The sequence below is a fragment of the Parus major genome, chromosome Z (genome assembly GCF_001522545.3).
Source record: "Parus major isolate Abel chromosome Z, Parus_major1.1, whole genome shotgun sequence".
NCBI lineage: Eukaryota > Metazoa > Chordata > Aves > Passeriformes > Paridae > Parus > Parus major.
This window is the reverse complement of record NC_031799.1, coordinates 30,597,025-30,615,420: the sequence shown is the minus strand read 5'-3', so window position 1 is coordinate 30,615,420 and position 18,396 is coordinate 30,597,025. Positions and strand designations below refer to the sequence as shown.

At 37.8% G+C, this 18,396-nt stretch overlaps 1 protein-coding gene across 9 annotated transcripts in view; it reads left to right on the top strand.

Annotated features, from left to right (window-relative positions):
* Positions 1-18,396, top strand: part of NFIB (nuclear factor I B) — a 170,654-nt gene that overhangs the window by 100,265 nt on the left and 51,993 nt on the right. For all 9 annotated transcript variants that reach the window (XM_015653316.1, XM_015653313.1, XM_015653312.1 and 6 more), the window contains exons 4-6: positions 9,720-9,788; positions 11,874-11,994; positions 13,841-13,959. In XM_015653316.1, coding sequence (XP_015508802.1) covers positions 9,720-9,788; positions 11,874-11,994; positions 13,841-13,959 — 309 coding nt within the window. The remainder of the gene's footprint in view (positions 1-9,719; positions 9,789-11,873; positions 11,995-13,840; positions 13,960-18,396) is intronic.

Genomic DNA, 18,396 nt, shown 5'->3' with positions numbered 1-18,396 from the left:
TCCCTGTGTAATATTGTTTTTGGAGTTAAACTGGCAAGGTGAAAGTGCTCTGGTTTGTGGGATGGCAGAATACAGGATTCTGAGGCTGTGCAGGAGAATGAGAATGCCATTCATCTTCTCTGGGAAAAGCTGTCCTTTCTTACTGAACTTCACATGATTGTTATTATTAGAGCCAGACAGTTACTTCTCTCAGAACCCTGGAGGATATCCCCTCTGAGGTTTGTTTTCAGCCAGGAGTACGTGGACTGGTAGTGCCAGGAGGGTGGTTCTTCTATCATGTTTTGTTCTAGTGCCTGTGTGTCAAGCAGCCAGGATGCTGGCAAGGATTGTGTGCTGTTAGCTTTTGGATGCCACCACCTTCACAAAGATACTGCCAAGGAAGAGGATGCTGGAAACTGAGTGGTAGTTGGCAAAGCTGCTGGTGTTAAGATTGGGTTTTTCTAGGTTTGGCGAGACTGTTGCATTCTTTAGGGTGTCTGCTAATTTGTTGTCCTAACAACAAGTTGGAGAGAGGGTAGCATGACTTGCCAAACAAAAGAACATTAAGAGCATTTGTTGGAATTCTTTACAATAGGTTCCTAAAAATATACTGAATATTTTGATAGCCCAATGTAGTATTAAGACCTGTGGTGTAGCTTGTGGTGAAAGTGGTATGTAGCTTTTATAGCTAAATCCTGGGGTATCCTTCTCTAAATTTTATTTATCAATAACTTTGAATAATATATTTTATAAAACATATTTTAAAATATATATTAACATATTTTTATAAAGGTTGAATCTGGCTTTACAGACAGCTGGGTTGTAAATTTTGCTTCTCTGGAGGAATTATTAAATAAGTTCCAGACAGATAGATAAACAGAATTAAACTGAGAGAGGATAAAAATCTAAACACTACTATTGGTTGCATCAGCCTTCAAGTTCCTTGTATCTAAAAGTTTGTGCTGTGCTAGCACAGTCTTAACTATTAAGAGTTTACACTATTTAAAAGAGAGAATGGAAATGAAAAAGGCCCCAGTCAGGGTGTCTGAACAGATAGAGGCACACCTGATTAGAAGTTTGAAAATACTCATATTTTTGCACACAAAATCCAAGCACCAGCAAGCCACCAAAATCCAAATGCAACTGAAGTATTTTAGGCCTATCTTGTTTCTTTCTTTGTGCTTAAAATGCTCTCAGCTACAGTTGAAGCAGTCTGTTAAGGTAGCCCAGTGGGTAGTTTCAGTGTAACTCTATGTTATTATTTGCTCCCTGTAAGTCCCACAGGTTTTTTATAAAGTTTAAGAAAATCTAAAAAAACATCCTTCACAAGCGTATCTGGAAATATGTGCAGTAGTGTGACAGGATATGTACTGAAGACAGAAGTTGTTATCTTCAGTGAATTAATCTGTTAAGCATAAGAAAATTATGAGGGTGAGTAAAAAGATAAAAATATCTAGAACTGTAACTAAGCTAATAATATTGACCCTGACCATAACAATAAGATTTTCAGAAGTACGGTTCTTACTAGCCAGTTCTTCTAGGTGAGGATTTTCTGGATTTTGCTTTGCATTATTACTCTTTCCCATTCTGCCTGCTGGTCACAACTACTAGATATTAATAAGACCTCTTGCTCTTTGCCACTGGTTTGAGGTTTCTGCTTGGCAGAATTGATTTATATGCCAGCGTAAAAAATCAAAAACTCAAAAATGAACTGGACTGTGTCCACTTTCTGCTGTGTTGCTCAAATCTTTGAAGATAGCCTTTTTAAGCTATTAAAATAGGGGTAAGAAATAGCAGCATTGATAGAGTTAAACATTGTCTGGGTAGGACAGTAAGGAGTCTCAATTTGCCGTAAAGCTTGCAACCAGTCTCATTTTGTTTGGATGCCTTCTAGATTTTGAAGCCATTTTTGTCCAGCATTGGCTAATACAAAAGATAGCTGACCCAACTCAGACAGATATGAGCCTTTTTGGAGAGGGAAGATGAGTGTGTTCAGATTTTTCCTTTTATGAATTCAGAGGTTAATAGAGCTGTGTTTCCTAGCAAGTGGCAAGCACTAATTTTTTTATTTGCTTGGATTTTCTTCTTGATAGATTTTATTCCATTTTATCTGGTTGAAAAAATATTTTCTTATAAATTTCGGTGACTATAAGATCAGACAGGATGCAGAGAACTCAGATTTGAGCCTGTGTGCTGATTAATATTAAATTATTTATATGGGATAACACTTCTTGATGAAGACATGGAAGAGATGGACAAACTGTCTCGGCCTCTTTGCCTCTCATTAATCCCCACTGGTTCCCTTCTTTCCTCCATAATAACCCATGATATGCTGTCAGGGAATTTGCCTAGAGATAAAGTCTTTAATCTGAATGAGTCACAGGTAGTTGAAACCCCAGCCCCAGCCTCACTGTCCTGGAATTGTTTTTCCTCTTCTATTTTCCCCAGAAATTTTGTTTTAGGAACTACTTCCAAAGAAGACCTGAATGAAATCACCAGCTCTGAAGTTTGCTTTGTTTTGTTTTGTTTTGGTTTTTTTATAATTAAAAAAGGTGTTGCCAAAATCTTGCCATGAGCCTCACCTATCTCTCGATATGCAAATATATCTTGCAGCTGTAGAGCCCCAAAGGCTTTCCTTGCACTTTCATATGTCTTAGCAGCCAAAGGGAGAATATTTTTTTTATCAAGCCCTTAGAAGTGTGTAATAAGTTTGCCTATATAGTTCTGTTTCAGATAAAATATTTCAGTTTTAAGTTTTAGAATGTGTAGTTTCAGAAATAACCTCTGAAGAGGAACGTGGTCTTAACCTTTGCACCCTTTTTGAAAATGCAATAAACAAAAGTCTTTGCGTTTTGAATATCTCAGACCACAGATGCTTTCGTTATTTTACTCTATTGCAAGCTACCCTCTTGTGGGTGGAGAATTAGCTGGAATTAATCAGAATAAAAGAGATATTCCCCAGCCTCATCATTGTAAGCAGCTTTTCTTGTGGAAGCCATGATGCCAAAGTAGTAGTATAGGGAATTCAAACACCATTGTATTTAAATAAACACATATTTACCTCTTTTCCAGCATGGGAGTGGATATCTTGAAATGCTTGCTGTTTCTTATGTACTTGCAGCTGTGCCATCTCAGATAGTGATCTTCAGATAAAGCAGGGTTGGGTTTGGTCAGGTCTTGATTTTCTGTGAAGTTCTCCCTTTCCCAAATGCTCTATGAATTAGTAATGTCAGTCATTTTCTTTTTCAGCTTCCCAGCACTGAGCTGGAGAAGGTGGGGTGGGACGTTTGGGTCAGTGCCCAGCTGTACTGTCTCAGCATTCATAGACCTGTATGAGTTGTACAGCCCTGTTTTCCAAAAGAAATAACTTTTGGCCATTCAGGGTGGTTTGGAATTTGGTGTGGTAATTACTTCTGTCTACTGGTTTAGGATTACTTTTACATTTCTGTTTGCATTTGTTCTCCTTCTTTATGAACCTGCTGTGTGACTAAATGATGCTGTGATCAATTCTCATGTGATTTAGATGCTGTTGTGTTCAGTGGTGTGTGTGATGGTTTTTACTTCGAAGTATTCACAGAAAAAGAATTTACTAAAAATTCTTATGTTACGAGTTAGAATTTCAGAAACGTGTTTGGCATCAGAAAATTCCCTTTTGGTACCTGTTAGTGCTGTAGCTGTTAGAAAGGAGTTCCCCCAACTTTTTCTTAAATCTTGGCTGTAGTTTCAATATAACCTGAGACCCTCTGGAATAGAAAGCAATACGCAAATGTGTTACGTACACTTTCTCCTTCTTGCTAGGTTGTAGGGCAACTTACTTCTTGAATTCTAGTCATGGATTTCAGAGTCCCTTGAACCTGGTTTTTACTTCTTCAAATTTACTTCTACTGCAACACAGATTACTATTGTTCTGGCTATAATTCTGAGGATGTCAAAAATCTCATTTGTTTCTGAAAATGGCATATTTGGCTTTTTAGTTCCTCATCATGCTGAAAGTTCAATGCAGCCAGGGGGTCTTTCTGCAAGTTTGTTTCCTGTCCCAGTTACAACATTATTGCAACATTACTGCAATAATATTGATGGCTTAGGAGAATGTTGTGTGATAGCAGAAATAGCCTTATTCTCTAGGCAGAGCTTGGTTCAATTTTTTTCAATGGTATCATCACTGAAATCTTCTTTGTCACGGCTTGGCAAATATTATCCACCCATATCTGTTTTTAAGATATTCTGTTTTGGTAGCAACCTGTTTCTGCTACTATTTTTCAGATGCTGGTTTCAAAATGCATGCAGTAAGAAAACCAACTGCATGTCTGCTGACTGCATTTTGACTTATGAACAGTGTGAGACTAATTTTTCACTACCACTTCTGACTAAATAGTATCTGTATAAAGTTGCAGCTAGCAGCATCCAGAACATTACCCTGCATAACTTTATGTACAGCTGTAAACCAGGCTAATGTTTTCAGCCTTTTTTTTGCACAGTACCTCCTGATGTTCTATGTACTTGTTTTTCTGCTAGTAAGTCTATCTACTGTTTTATAATTCCTCCATTTAAGATCCTGAAATTAAAGTATATTATTGCAAATTGTTTCCAGCACTGGTTGGATCCTTATCCTTTTATAAGTTGCTCAAAACCAAGACAGTATCAGTGAGAAAACTGTATTTATAATAGTACCAGGAAACAGTTTTATGGTTAGGCCTAGCCAATATACAGCAGAACATGAACAGACATTCTATTCATAAAAGTACAATTAAATCAGAAGACATAAAAAGACCGGTTAAAAATTTGCAGAGTCACTAGTAAGCTTTCAAGTAATGTGAGAACAAGCTTGTTAGAGTAAGTAAACTGAAATTATTTTTCAGTTAGTTGAAACTGTTTTATTTCCTCCTCTGTGCCCTCTTCTTTAACTTTTTGCATGGTTAGAACAGTGGAAAGCTACACTTGTAACTCATCTCTTCAAGGCGTAGTAAAAGGCACAGTGCAGAAACAGAGTGGGAGAGGTGCAAGGACTAGGGCAGTGACTTCGACAGCAGTCGGGGGTGTTGCTGAAGGTTTCTCCCTTTACTGACTGTACATGGGAGCTTGATCAGAACTGCTGCTTGGCTTAACCTCTTCTATCATGCTTGATGCCACAGGACTGGCCATTGTGGAGTTGTATTTTCCATTGTGAAAATTGTATTTTCCATGAGTGAGGTTTTCTTTAAAAAAGGTAAGAAGAGAAAGATTTTATAGTCACCATATACAAAAACTAGGAGAGAATTTTAAAAACTACGCTCTTATATGTGGGTTTTGGAAGTTACTGACTCTTTGTGCAACATCACACTATGGCAGTTTTCTGAGACATTCTTCTTTTCTAGAAATCAGATTTTTAAGAATAATGACAATTTGTAATATTCATTTCAGAGAGTGCCATCTCTCAGGTAGGATGAATTTTATAAAATAACAATATTCAATGCTTCTTTTAGGTTTGAATGATAAAGACAGCAGTGTTATCATGAACATCAAAAGATAAAGTAAATTGTCAGGAATACAATAGACTTATCAAGTGCATTAATGTCTATACTGAACAGATCAGAAACACACACCAAGAGTGCTAATTTAAGTCTCTTTAATGCATTTATGTAAACAGTGCATTAAGGAATGGACAATAAAAAAAAATTAAGGCCTATACTGCATATTCTTGTCTTGTGTGAAGTGTTATAATGTGAACATGAATGTTAATTCTTACTCAGTGGTGTGATCAGCTTCACCTGGTAGAAGGCAGTATCTCACACCATAAACAGAAAATATATACTTCTTACCTTCTACATATAGTCTTGCTGTTTAACCTCTGTCTTACATAGAATGCTTGCTCCCACAACAAATTCCAGAAATTTAATGGCACAGAGTATTTTCTTCTTGCAGAGCTGGGAGCCAAGTAACAGTTGTGTAACATACCCACCATAGATTATCTTCATAACTAGGTGAAACTTTTGAAGTTCACTGGTGTTGGACCTTAAAATGCTGACCTTAAAACCCTGGGTCAGCATTGGAATCCACCTTCCCTGCTAGAACATAAAGCTCAGGATGAAGTTGCTCAGTGATATGACACAGATTGTTTATTGTAGCACTAATTCTTTGATAATAGTTTGTCTAATTACATAGAGAAAAAAGTCAAGTACTTTTTCATGTTGAGATTGACAATAGCTGCAGTTTCCCTTTATTTCCTTATGCCAGCCAAAGTATTTGCATACGTCTGTGGGTGTCATTATTTTTGGCCCATTCCAAGGCAGGATGGAACCTGAACGAAGGAAAGATATGTCCCATCAGTTAACAATGCATCCTTTTGTGAGGGGATGAGTGGTAGCGATACCACTTAGTGGCAAAATACTTACCCTGCTCCCATTTCATCATCACATCTAGAGAAATACTGTATTGCTATTATTATTATGTGTTCTCAATATTGCCAGTGACCAAAACTAAGAATCCACAAGAGAAGACTGAAGATTAAATGTGTCTGGGTGTGTATGCATGCATCCATTTGCACATCTGTGTTCTTACATATAAAATCAAACATAGGCTTTTTCTTCTTTTAGTATAAGCTTTGGGTCTTCTCACTATAATGATAGCTTGATTAATCTACACTTGGCTAAAACTCCTCTTAAGTTAGTCTGGTTTGGATGAGAGAAGTTGTGCTTCAAAGTAGTAGTGCTTGGATAAACAGCAGAGAAGTTCAGTCATGTCTCATTACCAGCTTCAGAGCTGGCTGATTGGTTGTACACTGGCTTTATGCCACACTTCACTTATGAGCCAACTAAAAATCAATAAATCATTTTCTCTTTGGAAATCTCCCTTCCATGTAGTACTTTAGATTGTTCCTGCTGGAGGAAATAAGCAGAAGAGGGAAAGATTGCCATTGCTTGAGGAATTACTAACCTTCATCCACTTTACCTGAACTTTGATTAAAAAGCAATAACTGAGGAGGAAAGGAAAAGCAAAAATGCAACTGTGTACATTTTTTTGTTATATGGTGTCGTGGTTTAGAAGACAGGTGTCTGCTAGGGAGGGCAGGAGCCCCCCCCTCGGAACAAAAATGGAGACCCCCCTCCCTCCGAATTATTATAAATTTGAAATCAAGGGGCTGTCAGGCAGAGATCTGGGGATAGGAATAACAGTTCTTTACTAGTATAACCAGGCAAACAAACAACAATAACTACAGCAATAACAAGAACACAGAACCAGGGACCCCGGGACAGCTTTCTCGGCTGAGATGGGATGGGGGAGAGGCTTTGTTTTCACAAACCCCTCGGGCGGGCAGTCCTGGTGCTCCTGCAGGGCTCCGAGGAACAGTCGGCTGGAACAGCAGGGATGAGCTGAGATCCTGGGCCGGTGGCTGAGGTGGATCAGCAGCTCCGCGGCGGTGGCTGGCACTGCCACACGTCCCAGCAGGACACAGAGTGCGAGGCCCACCAATGCAGAAGGAAGCGGGAGAAGGAGAAGGAGAAGAAGCAGCAGCAGCTCCATCTGGGTGATGGTGAATTCCCTTTTCTCAGCTGCAACAGGTCCCAGTGAGAGTTCTACCCTGGAGCTGAAGAAACCAGCCAGCCCTCAGCTGCCCCCACCTTTCCTTTTTCCTGGCCCACTTCCCTCCTGGGCCCAGCCAAACTCTGTGTTTCTCAAGCACCAGTGGGTGCCAGCCACCACTAAGTACCAGCAGTCAGATTTTCCCAGTCACTAATGGGTAAAAATTCCGTAGGTGAGCCAGAGCAAAAGGAAGGACACCTAACCCCCAACATATGGGTATACCAAGTTCTGTCAAATAAAAAAGTAAATATTTCAGAAACTGTCCTATTTTCATCCACACAACAAATATGGAGAAACAGTGGAAGAGAATGCAGAAAATGAGAGAGAAAATCTATTTCTTAGACACTCCAGAGGGGCCAGCAGTATCCAGGTGAAGGATGGTAAGAGAGGAGAAAGTAATGGATATGGAGATTATCTGTTGAAAATGAGAGAAATATGAAACAAAGTGAATTATAAAAGGAGGGAGACCTGAAGAGCTACTAGTGGGAATAAAGACATGCAGGAATAGAGTATGAAGTGACATTGACTGGGAGATGAGAAGATGGCTGCACTGGCAGAACACTGTTCAGGATGATCCTGCAGGCCTACAGTGCTCTGTAGACCTGTGGTGCTTGATCATGGGATGGTTCTCAGCTGGGAAAGACTGACATTCTCCTATAGGTCTGATAACATAGCAGAGATGTTGGGGAATGGGCTTGGTCAAATGGGTTCCTATTCTTTCAGCTTATGCTCTCTGGTGCACCGTTTATACCTGCCCTGGTAAATAATACCAGAGGTGCTGGGTGAGGCAGCTCTGTGGGATGAATAAGCAGGGGAAACCACTCTTTTTGCCACTGCCCTCTTTTTGAGCCTGGAAAGTAACTAGAGGTTTCCCCAGGTGTACCAAGGACAGATGTGTCAGGTAAAGTGTACTGCTTTTACAGTCACTTTTCTGATTCTAGTGGTCATGTTTTTGCTAAATCACTTGAAGATAAAAGCAGCAATTTCCAAAAGAAATCCAAAGAGAATAGTACCAAGCCACTGTTTTCTAAATCAGTAGATATTCCAGTATGTGTACTTTTTTGTATGTTTGTTTTGTTAGTTAGGACATCTAGAATACTTTTACTCCTTCAAACACTGGGGACAGAAAATTGACAGTTTATTTCCAAATGAAAAAAAACCTTATTAATTCAGAAAAGAGACTAGGGAAACCAGAGTAAGAAATTCTTAGTATACTGTCTCACATGAAATCAAATTAAAAAGTAACCCTGTTGGAGCAGCAATGTGCATCAAGAATAGATCTAAATACTTTTGTCTATAAGTGGTTGTTATTACTATGTATAAAATGCCATGATACAAGGTAATCTCAAATTCTCTAATACAACTTTTGCAGTGATTATTGATGTGAGGCTTCCACAGAAACATGGGTTTCTTAGCTCTCTTTGCATACAGTTACTAGTTACACTACTGAGATAAGTGACTTGATTGTCAGCACTGTTTCACAGCACTGCTCCAACTTATGCCGGAATTTCACAGCAGAGAGAGTATATCAAATACATTTATCTTAGGATAAGTAAATACAGGCCAAAACAATAATATGTGTTTTCTAAATCATGGGTTTCTAGATGCACAATTCAGCATATATATAAAACACACCCCACTGAATAGCTCAGCTGCTTTGTCCAGTTCCTGTTTCTCCTGGAAATAATAGCAAACCCCTCATCTGCCTCAGAGGTGATGATTTGGTAGTGAGGATTGTACTATAAAGTCACAGTCAGCAAGGTGAGAGTTAAGTAAAAATCTTTTTAACAGAAACATATGCAAGGACAGGACTGGACCATGGTGAAATTATCCAGCTGATGCCAATTGTAGTTCAATAGTGACTTAAAATTTCAAGATACTAGTAAAAGAAGCTAGTTTTCAGATACTTTTTTGATGGATGGCTAGGGACTAAGTATATTGCTTAGTAATTTTCATATACTTTTTAAAATTTGCTCTATCACAGATTCTTAAGACTTTTTTGTGCCTTTGCCTGAATTTCGGCTCACATTAGATACTGTGATCCGCTTTGAGTGTACTTTGATCTGTGTATTATTGTTCTCATACTCCATTAATACCATTGTTAGTTGCTGTATAAATCTATCTGTAGTTATTTATTTATCTTCTCATTATGCTGACTATGGGTGTATGATCTTTTTCAGTGTACCTTGAGGACAGTTTTGTGAAATCTGGAGTATTCAACGTGTCAGAACTTGTGAGGGTGTCAAGAAGTAAGTTAACATTTGTGTTTAATCATTTCCAAAGCCTGCTATAACCAAGGGAAGGTTTTTTCCTTGAACTTTTTTCTTCACAGGACATAAGATGCATGGTAAATGCCTATAACCATGCACAATTTTGATATATTTGACCACAGTATTACAGTCCATCTTGCACGTGTTTGTAATAAAACAAATAGGTGCTCTTCTGTCTCCTTGATATTTAAAGATGGAATCAATTTGTTATATCTCCCTCTGCACACCTAGTCATCTGATGCTTCAATAAAATTACCATATGTAGCAAAATCTTCTATTGTTAGACTTAATTTTTAAGGATGCCCTTCACATTCTTGGATATTGCTAAAAGATCTGATTATTCTTCTAGTGTTTCTTTTTTTGTTGTTGTTTGTTTTTTGTTTTTTAAATTTGTAGCTCTTAAGATTAATTTAAAATGGATTTAAAAGATGATCAAAAATGTATCAAATATTTGTGTTTCTTTTAATCTTAGCATTGGCTGTAACTGAATTTCTAATTACATTGTCTCATTTTGGCAACAGAGATATTACATACATGAACATGTAAAAAACCCCATAAAAATAAATGTAAAAGGGCAGGTGAATCTTTGACTGCAGAAAGAAAAAACAAAAAGGATATAAGATCTCATTTGTTGACACCTAACAATTGTTATAACAGTATAGCAAAAAACCTGTCAACATTTTCATCTTGCATTACTTCCTGACCCTTTCTTTTCTCCCTTTGCTATCAACGTCATAAAAGTATTTCTCTCAAGACTTCATTAGGAAGTAAAGAAGAATAGTTGGAAGTTATAGTTAGAGGTGTCCACAGTGGTGATATCAGCATTGTAAAAACTGAATGGTCCAGAAAAATTACTTTTCTGGCAAGGTGAGGACAAAGCCAAAGAGGCTTCCAAAGTTTCCAAAATGTCTGTCCATATTTTGGACAGGTGTTAACTTATGCAGGATCAGGGTGCTTGAGGAATTTAATTAACTCACTGAGGCTTCAGATGCATGGGTTATTTCATTTTCTGTGGTCAGAAATTAATATTCAACAACTAAAGTTATGTTAAATCATTCAGCAAAGCAGTGACTATTGCAATCCTGCAGTGCTAAGGCATATAATTTTTTGTGCTTGCTGAAGATTTAGTTTTGCTGTTTTAGAAGGCTGAGGATGTGTGAATTATAGCTTTCTTTTTGTTGTCAGGTGGTTAAGTACATTTTAAAGTAGAAGGCCATTCAGGTTAAAAAAGAAACAATATTGTAATTATGCTATGAAACTGTGCGCTATGCTGCTGTTATACATGATATACTCCTAATAATAAGCATTAAAGCATGTGGTTTCTGTGGAATTTCTTACCATGCATTTGTTTAACCTCAAGCCGCAACAGAGTTGTACTTAAACTGTCAGAAAAAATACAAACCTTCAAATACATTACACAACGTGCAATTATTCTTTTAAGTGCCAAAGGCAGTTAAAATGCACAATGCACAGACAATGAGCAAAGGTAAATACACCACAATATGTAACACATAACTTATTCTTGAGTTGCCAAAGCCTGTATGGTACACAGACCATATAAAGAGGTGAAGGTAACACTGACTCTATGTATTTGTGTGTAAGTGTACATATGCAAAGCAGAACCTGGGTGAAAGAAAAAGAAAGCAGAAAAGCAGGCTGTCCACACAGAAGGCTATTATTGATACAAAAGTGTTAGCATTAAGGAAAAGGAATGAGCATGTCTCTGAGTTTCTTATTTCCATTTTTTTCAGTTATTTAATAAATAATACTAACTGTCCTCATAAACCTGGCCTCATTCCTTATAGTGATTGAGGTTTGTATTATCTTTTGCGTGTTGGTGATTCCATGTTATCTGTTCTAAACAAATGTGTTCTATCTGAATGTCTGCTAAGTACTGGGGAAGATAATTTGCTTTTTAGATACATAATCATTGATACAACTTGTTGGTACTTGGTTTCCACAAGAGGCAGAAAATTGGATACATGTAATAATATCTTGATATTTTTCCAAGAGCTGAAAAGATAGAAGATTATCTCTGACTTCTTACGATGATGTGTTTTTCAGCACCCATAACCCAGGGAAGTGGAGTGAACTTCCCAATTGGAGAGCTTCCGAGCCAGCCATATTACCATGATATGAATTCGGGTGTAAATCTACAGAGGTCCTTGTCCTCTCCACCAAGCAGGTAAAAACTTGATATAAGTGCTAATGTGAACCATGTTTAATAGTGTAGGACAAGCAATTCACAAATCCTGTCAACAACCAGCTACTTTGTTAATTTTTTCTGATTTTTTGAGGCTAGATACTTGTGTATGTTACCACAATCTCTGTACAGATTTGTAAGTTATAAATTTTGTCGTTTGAAATGGTGTCATTATTGCCTGTCATCTTGCATGATATTGAAGGCAGTGGTAACTTTTTTCAGGGTTTGAAGTGCCTGCTAAACCATCTGCCAAGGGGACAGATACACATCCCAAAACGGTAACTGAGCTGCAGGAAGGGCTAGCGCTTGGGAACATGCTGGCAGGGCTCAGAGTGGTTGCCAGCAGAAAGGCTGTCCTTCAGGGCCCTCTCTTGGACCTCCATCTTGCAAAATGTGTTGGGACAGATAGTGTTTCCTCTATAAAAGGTGTTAGGACAGGTATATAAAGACAAGGTGTTTTCATCCATAGCAACCCAGCTCATGCAAGTGTGTTTCCTGCCTTGCTCTTTCAGGGGCCACTTCCCAGCAGTGGTAAGAGGGAGGAGCATGTGAGATGTTTAAAGGTTAATTTTTCTCAAGGGTCTCCCTTTGCCTGCTACAGGCAATTTAATCTGAGTGCCTGACTCCCTCCTTGTTCAACATCTCTTCTGTTCATCCCTTCTCCTATCTCTGAGAAAAAGTCCCTTGGGAGCAGCTGGTTGGCCCATGGATGTAGAGAACCTGCTGTGCCCTTTACCTGACTCCCAACTAATGTACTCTCTGACAGACCCCCAGGGCCCCTTGGTTTGCTGAAACTGCTATACCATGAAATCACAAGCACCATAGGAGCTGTCATTGTCCCACGTTTCCAGAACCACCCCAGTGAGTCTGGAATTGTCTGCACACTGGGACAGGATTTAACAGGACTATCAGGGGGCTGAGGTATTCATCCACCAGCACTTAGTTCTTTTGAGTTATTTTGCTCATGTTCCCATATTTCATTCCATCGTATTTTCATCTTGGCAGTATACCAAATCCATTTTAGAAATTGATGGATTAATTAGAAATTGATGGATTAATTATCACAGTGTAGCAGTAGCAGTGGTAGTAGTAATAGCAGTAGTAGTAATAGCAGTAGTAGTAGCAGTAATAATAAGAATACCACACTATTAGAACTTTTATTCTGGTTTTCTTTGGCAGTCAGTATAACAGCTTCAGTATATATTGCTATGAGGAAACTTCACTTTCCTCCACTGTATTGAAGTTCCGCCTCACTTTATATGGTGTGACTTGAAATAAGGGCCTTTTGTTGTTTTTAATTAAACTAGTCAAAAATGAAAAGTGCTTCAGACTAGCCCTCTTTGAGAATCTTTGGAGTTTGACCTGGTGAAATACAGTAAAGAACATTTTTTCCTCATTAACACATTCACAGAAGTTCCTGTTCTACCTTGGTCTTATTGGTAACACTTTCCAGTGACTTGCTATGCTTCAGGGTTTCTGCATAGAGTTTAGTACCTTCATGACTTTCACAACAATCTTTCACAATCTACTTTCTGGTAGGCTACAGGAACTGGTTTCTTGGTTGTTCAATGAAATGCTATGGACTTTTATATTACCCATCCATGCCATCTTTGAAGTATTAAGTCATGTGAATAACTGGAGTGCATTATGTATTATTAACATTGCCTTTGCAAGCTAATGTAGGTTGTAATATCCAGGTTTTTTTGGTTTTTTGGCTTTGTTAGCCTGAAGTACTATCTATTAAAATATTTGTAGGGATCCAGACACTTTATATACCACCACTAGATGAATATTATATTCACTGACAAATCTCACAATTCTTCAACAGCAAAAGACCCAAAACTATCTCCATAGATGAAAACATGGAGCCAAGCCCAACAGGAGACTTCTATCCTTCTCCAAATTCACCAGCTGCAGGAAGCAGGACATGGCATGAAAGAGATCAAGGTGAGTAACATGGGATTATTTTGCCTTGAATTATGCTCAGATATACAACAAATCTCTACCATTCCATAATGGCTGCAATAAAATGATGGCTTTTTAAAAGAACCTTTTTTTCTGTGTGATTGTATTTGCTGGTTTTGTAGATATGTTTAAAACCAACAGCCATCAGGATATTAATTACAATAAATAACATTGATGATGATGATGATGATGATGATGATAATAATAATAAATATCTTTTGTATCTGGTGACAGTCTTATTGTTTGAAAAGACATGTGACAAATGAGGTATTTGATATTGTCTATGCTGTGAATTTGGAGATATGCTAGAATTTGGAATCCAGTGCTTTCAAGCAAAAATCAACATCTTACTATAGTTTAGTCAACATAAGATTACACCATTTCTATATTACCATGACATGGACATTTGGTCTCTCTCATGTGACTTAGAATAGATCCAATAGGCTGTTTCTGAGGAGCCCACATGTAGCTATGTGGGACTCTATCTGTAGGCTGAGGGGATTGGTAAATCGTGGTATGTTCTGGGCTATCCAAAGCAACAAACATGCTTATGTGGATAAGTTGTGGCTGTCAGAAGAGTGAAATTAATTGTTATAGCTAGCCCTCATGTTATCTTGATGCTTTATAAACCTAGGTTCCAGTGCAGTCTTTTCCCTCCCCTTTGTTATGTGAGAATGTGGTTAAACTCATATATTTGAACAGTGTTGGTTAATGGATCCTGTGTCTGAGGTGCTGCAGCTGTCTGGAGAGCCTGTGACATGTAAAGCATAGTATGTAGAAGAGAAATAGAGAAAATGACATGCAGTTGCTTCCATTGTGAATCTTTCAATATTTGCTCTCAATTTTCACTTCCACTGCTAACCTTGCCTTGCTCTCAGTTCTTCAGCAACTGAGTGACCCCTTGGTATTACCTCATTTTATATTGTTTTAATGCTTCTAAAAAAACCTGAAACAACACCTCCACCCCCCAAAAAACCACAAAACCCCACAATTCTTTTTTATTTTCCCTTGCTAAGTTTTCTCTTTCATCTCCATGTGCAAGGAAGCATGTGATGGGTATTTCTTTTAGCTGCCTTTTACTTTCACATTTCTTTTATAGTTGGTCTTCTTTTAATATGCTTTCACCTTCTTATCTGTGTTCTTACCATTAGGCTCTTCTTCTCAATTTTAACTAGTTTTTTTCTTCTTAATTTCTTTGTACTCCATTTCTCATGGAGGCTCTGATAATATTTTTGACTGTTTGAAGCATTCACTTTTGATTTTTTTAAAAATAGGCTTGCCTGTGGTTTTGCATAACCTAACTCAGTAACAGCAAATAGATCTGCCACCCAGAATCTTCCTCCTTATGCAAAATATTTTTTTCTCTGTGAATGCTACCTGTTTGCTGTGAAACTTTATTACAATTTTTCATGAAAGACTGGATCACGTCTTAAACATTTTACTTTCTAGATAAATTATTTTTATTGTTTTAGGGAAAACAGCTTGTTCTTCCTCTCTCAGATCTCCTCATCTGGTAAATGAAGTAGTTTTGTGCTGCTGCATGAACTGTGGGGGCTTCTGGGAAGTGCACTGCCATATAGACTCCTAAGGGCAAGTCCTGCTGACAGAGCCTTTTGCAGATGATCTCTAAAGTTCTCAAGTACCTCAACTACATTTTAGGTTTTGAATCATTCCTCTTGCAAAGAATAATTTTCCATGAACACTGGATTTGTTCATGTTTGTATGAACTTCACGTTACAGTTAATCAGTAGTGAACAATGAATGAAATTTAAATCCCTTGAGTGTATTCACAATGAACCTTTATCTAATTTCTGTGTCATTAGGTAGCTAGACTACTGGAGTGGAACAACCTTTAATATGTTCCATAAGACAGGGAACTACAGTATGAGGAAGAAGGAATAAAGAAGATAGACTTAAATCAGTGTGTGTTGCTTTTGCTTCCTGGAGCTTACATCCCTCCCTTAATGTTCTGTCCTCTAGCACTAATAAGCTTAGTGACCTTTTACCAGATTCCTGTCACAGAGGCTACCTTTAAGTCACTATTTGGGTTTTTTTTCATTTGGTTGGTTTTTTTCCCATCTGTAAGATGTTCCATTCCTGCAGAGGCACAGATACAACACTGTCCAGTGCAAAAACTGTTGTACTGGGGGCCTTTTTCCCCTAAAAAGTTATGTTTGCCTCTGATCACTTTCTGAGGTTATCATGCTGCTGTAGAAACACTGTAAGTAACAACTGCAGTGCCTGCCCTTGGTGCCTGGGCTCAGTGGGTATGGTGTGGGGCAGCTCCTGGCATATTTGTTGTGCTGCTAGTTTCTTAGATGCTCGATATCATCTTCATGGCACTGATTTCATCTCTTCAGTGACCAGTGGTAAAACCCAAGGAATGGCATGAAGCTCTGCCAGAACAAATTTGGGTGAGATATTAGAAAGAGGTTCTTCACCCATGGGGTGGTTGGAACAGGCTCCTCAGGGAAGTGAACACAGCTCCAGTCAGACAGACTTCAAGAAGCATTTGGACTGTGCTCACACACACACATAGTTCTTGGGACTGGCCTGTACAGGGCCAGGAGCAGGACTTTGGTAATCCTTTGTGGGTCCTTTCCAGCTCTGGATATTCTATGATGATTCTATTCATGTATGTGTGTAAAAGCTCCTTTCAGACACAGGTGTTTTATTATGATATTGTATTTAGGAAAACCTATTTTCTGATTCCATATGTCTGCAAACACAAAGATAATAAAAATACAATTTGGAGGTAGTTTCTGTGCCAGAAGTAACTTGTGTTACTTCCCACTCATCTATGTAAATCTGTGTGCTATACGAGGTTAGGGATAAATGAAAAAGAAATAAGCCTTTTGGGGTCACATTTGTGTTTATCCAGTGTCAAGAAGGAATGCTAATGTAGTCACAACAGGCACTGCTTCAGGCAGTATCCACAGGTCATCAGCATCAAAAATGCAAATAGTTTCACAGTACCCACAAATAAATATGTCTCTGGATATCATGTTTATGGGTAGATAGCTTCTCTACCACTCTAGTGCAGTTTTTACTTTTCTAAGAGAGACAAGATCAGGAGTAATGTTGATACTAAAATATACTGTTAATTTCTGAATTTCTGAGTTTCTGTTAATTTCTGTTTCATTGTCTCAGTTTTGTCTTGACCAAGAGAGGTCTCTAACTTCTGAGCTGAAATAGATTTAGTTTCTTCATCACCATATCTAATGTAAAGTATTTTTGTAGAAATTGAAATGACATAGTTTTGAAAGAATCTTTTATCATTAAGGCTTTTCACATCTGTATTTAACTCTTTCTAAAGAAACAGAAATGTCATGAGTGTTGTAGTTTGGAACTGGGTAATTGCAATAAAACAATGACATCTGAAACACATTTGAATAAAATATTTAGTAGTTTCCTAGGTGTTTGAGGGATAGTCTAAAAGTTTTGATAGAGAGAATGAGACAGAAATTAATGTGCAACACAGAAATATTACTGAGATTAAAAATAGGATAGAGGAAAGGTTGGAAGTAGGGTGAAGCAGGTTAGATCAACTTTCCATTGCTTTGAAAAACAAACATCATAGTTTAGTAGGTAAGAAGTCTTTAGGAGAGGAATGATTTTGTTATATTCTTGATAGGTTTTATAGTTTGTCTGTGCAGCCACGCACCATGAGGGTCAGGGACATGATTAGAGGAGTACTTCTGGTGTAGCCAGGATGCAGCATTTGTGAAACTAAGAAAAGGAAATCTAGCCCAGTTACAGTAAAATATTGCTCATACCAGACTCTGCTTTCAGCTGTAAAACTCCAGACTGTCCTTTTGCTGTTAACTGTCTTCCAAAAATGTTTTGATAAGATTTCCAGATGTTGTGCTTTATAGTCTGTTTTGGGGGAGCTGTCTCTTTGAAGCTGTAACTCTGGGCAGAAATAAGCAAGCATATCTTAAAAATAGTAACTTTATAGATGGCATACACTTGGTAAGAAACAAATCCACAAAGTGTTACGTTACCAATCTGATATAAAAAGATATTCCCCCTTAACTAACCAAAATTAACTTTAAAAATATGTATTTTTTTTTATTTATCATAGTCAGATTATTAATCTTTATAGAAGAAAAGAAAACACTTAGGAAGCCATGATACTGTCCTGGAGGTTTACTTCACTGGCTTGCAAAAAAGTTTGTGACTATTTTAAAAATATATGTAACTGCAAGAGTATGTGTAACAGTTTCAAAAACAGATTAAAAAACCGCTGTGGCATGACAGTGTTGTTTTTTATTTTGGAGACATCCAGTCAATGTGGGAAAATTTGTAGTTTGGGCCATTATTTTTGCTGTGTTGAAATGTTCAAAATTTCAACACAGCTTCTATTTGTGTGATCTTTTGAAACAGGTTTGAGATTTTCTGGCAGAGCAAAGAGGCAGG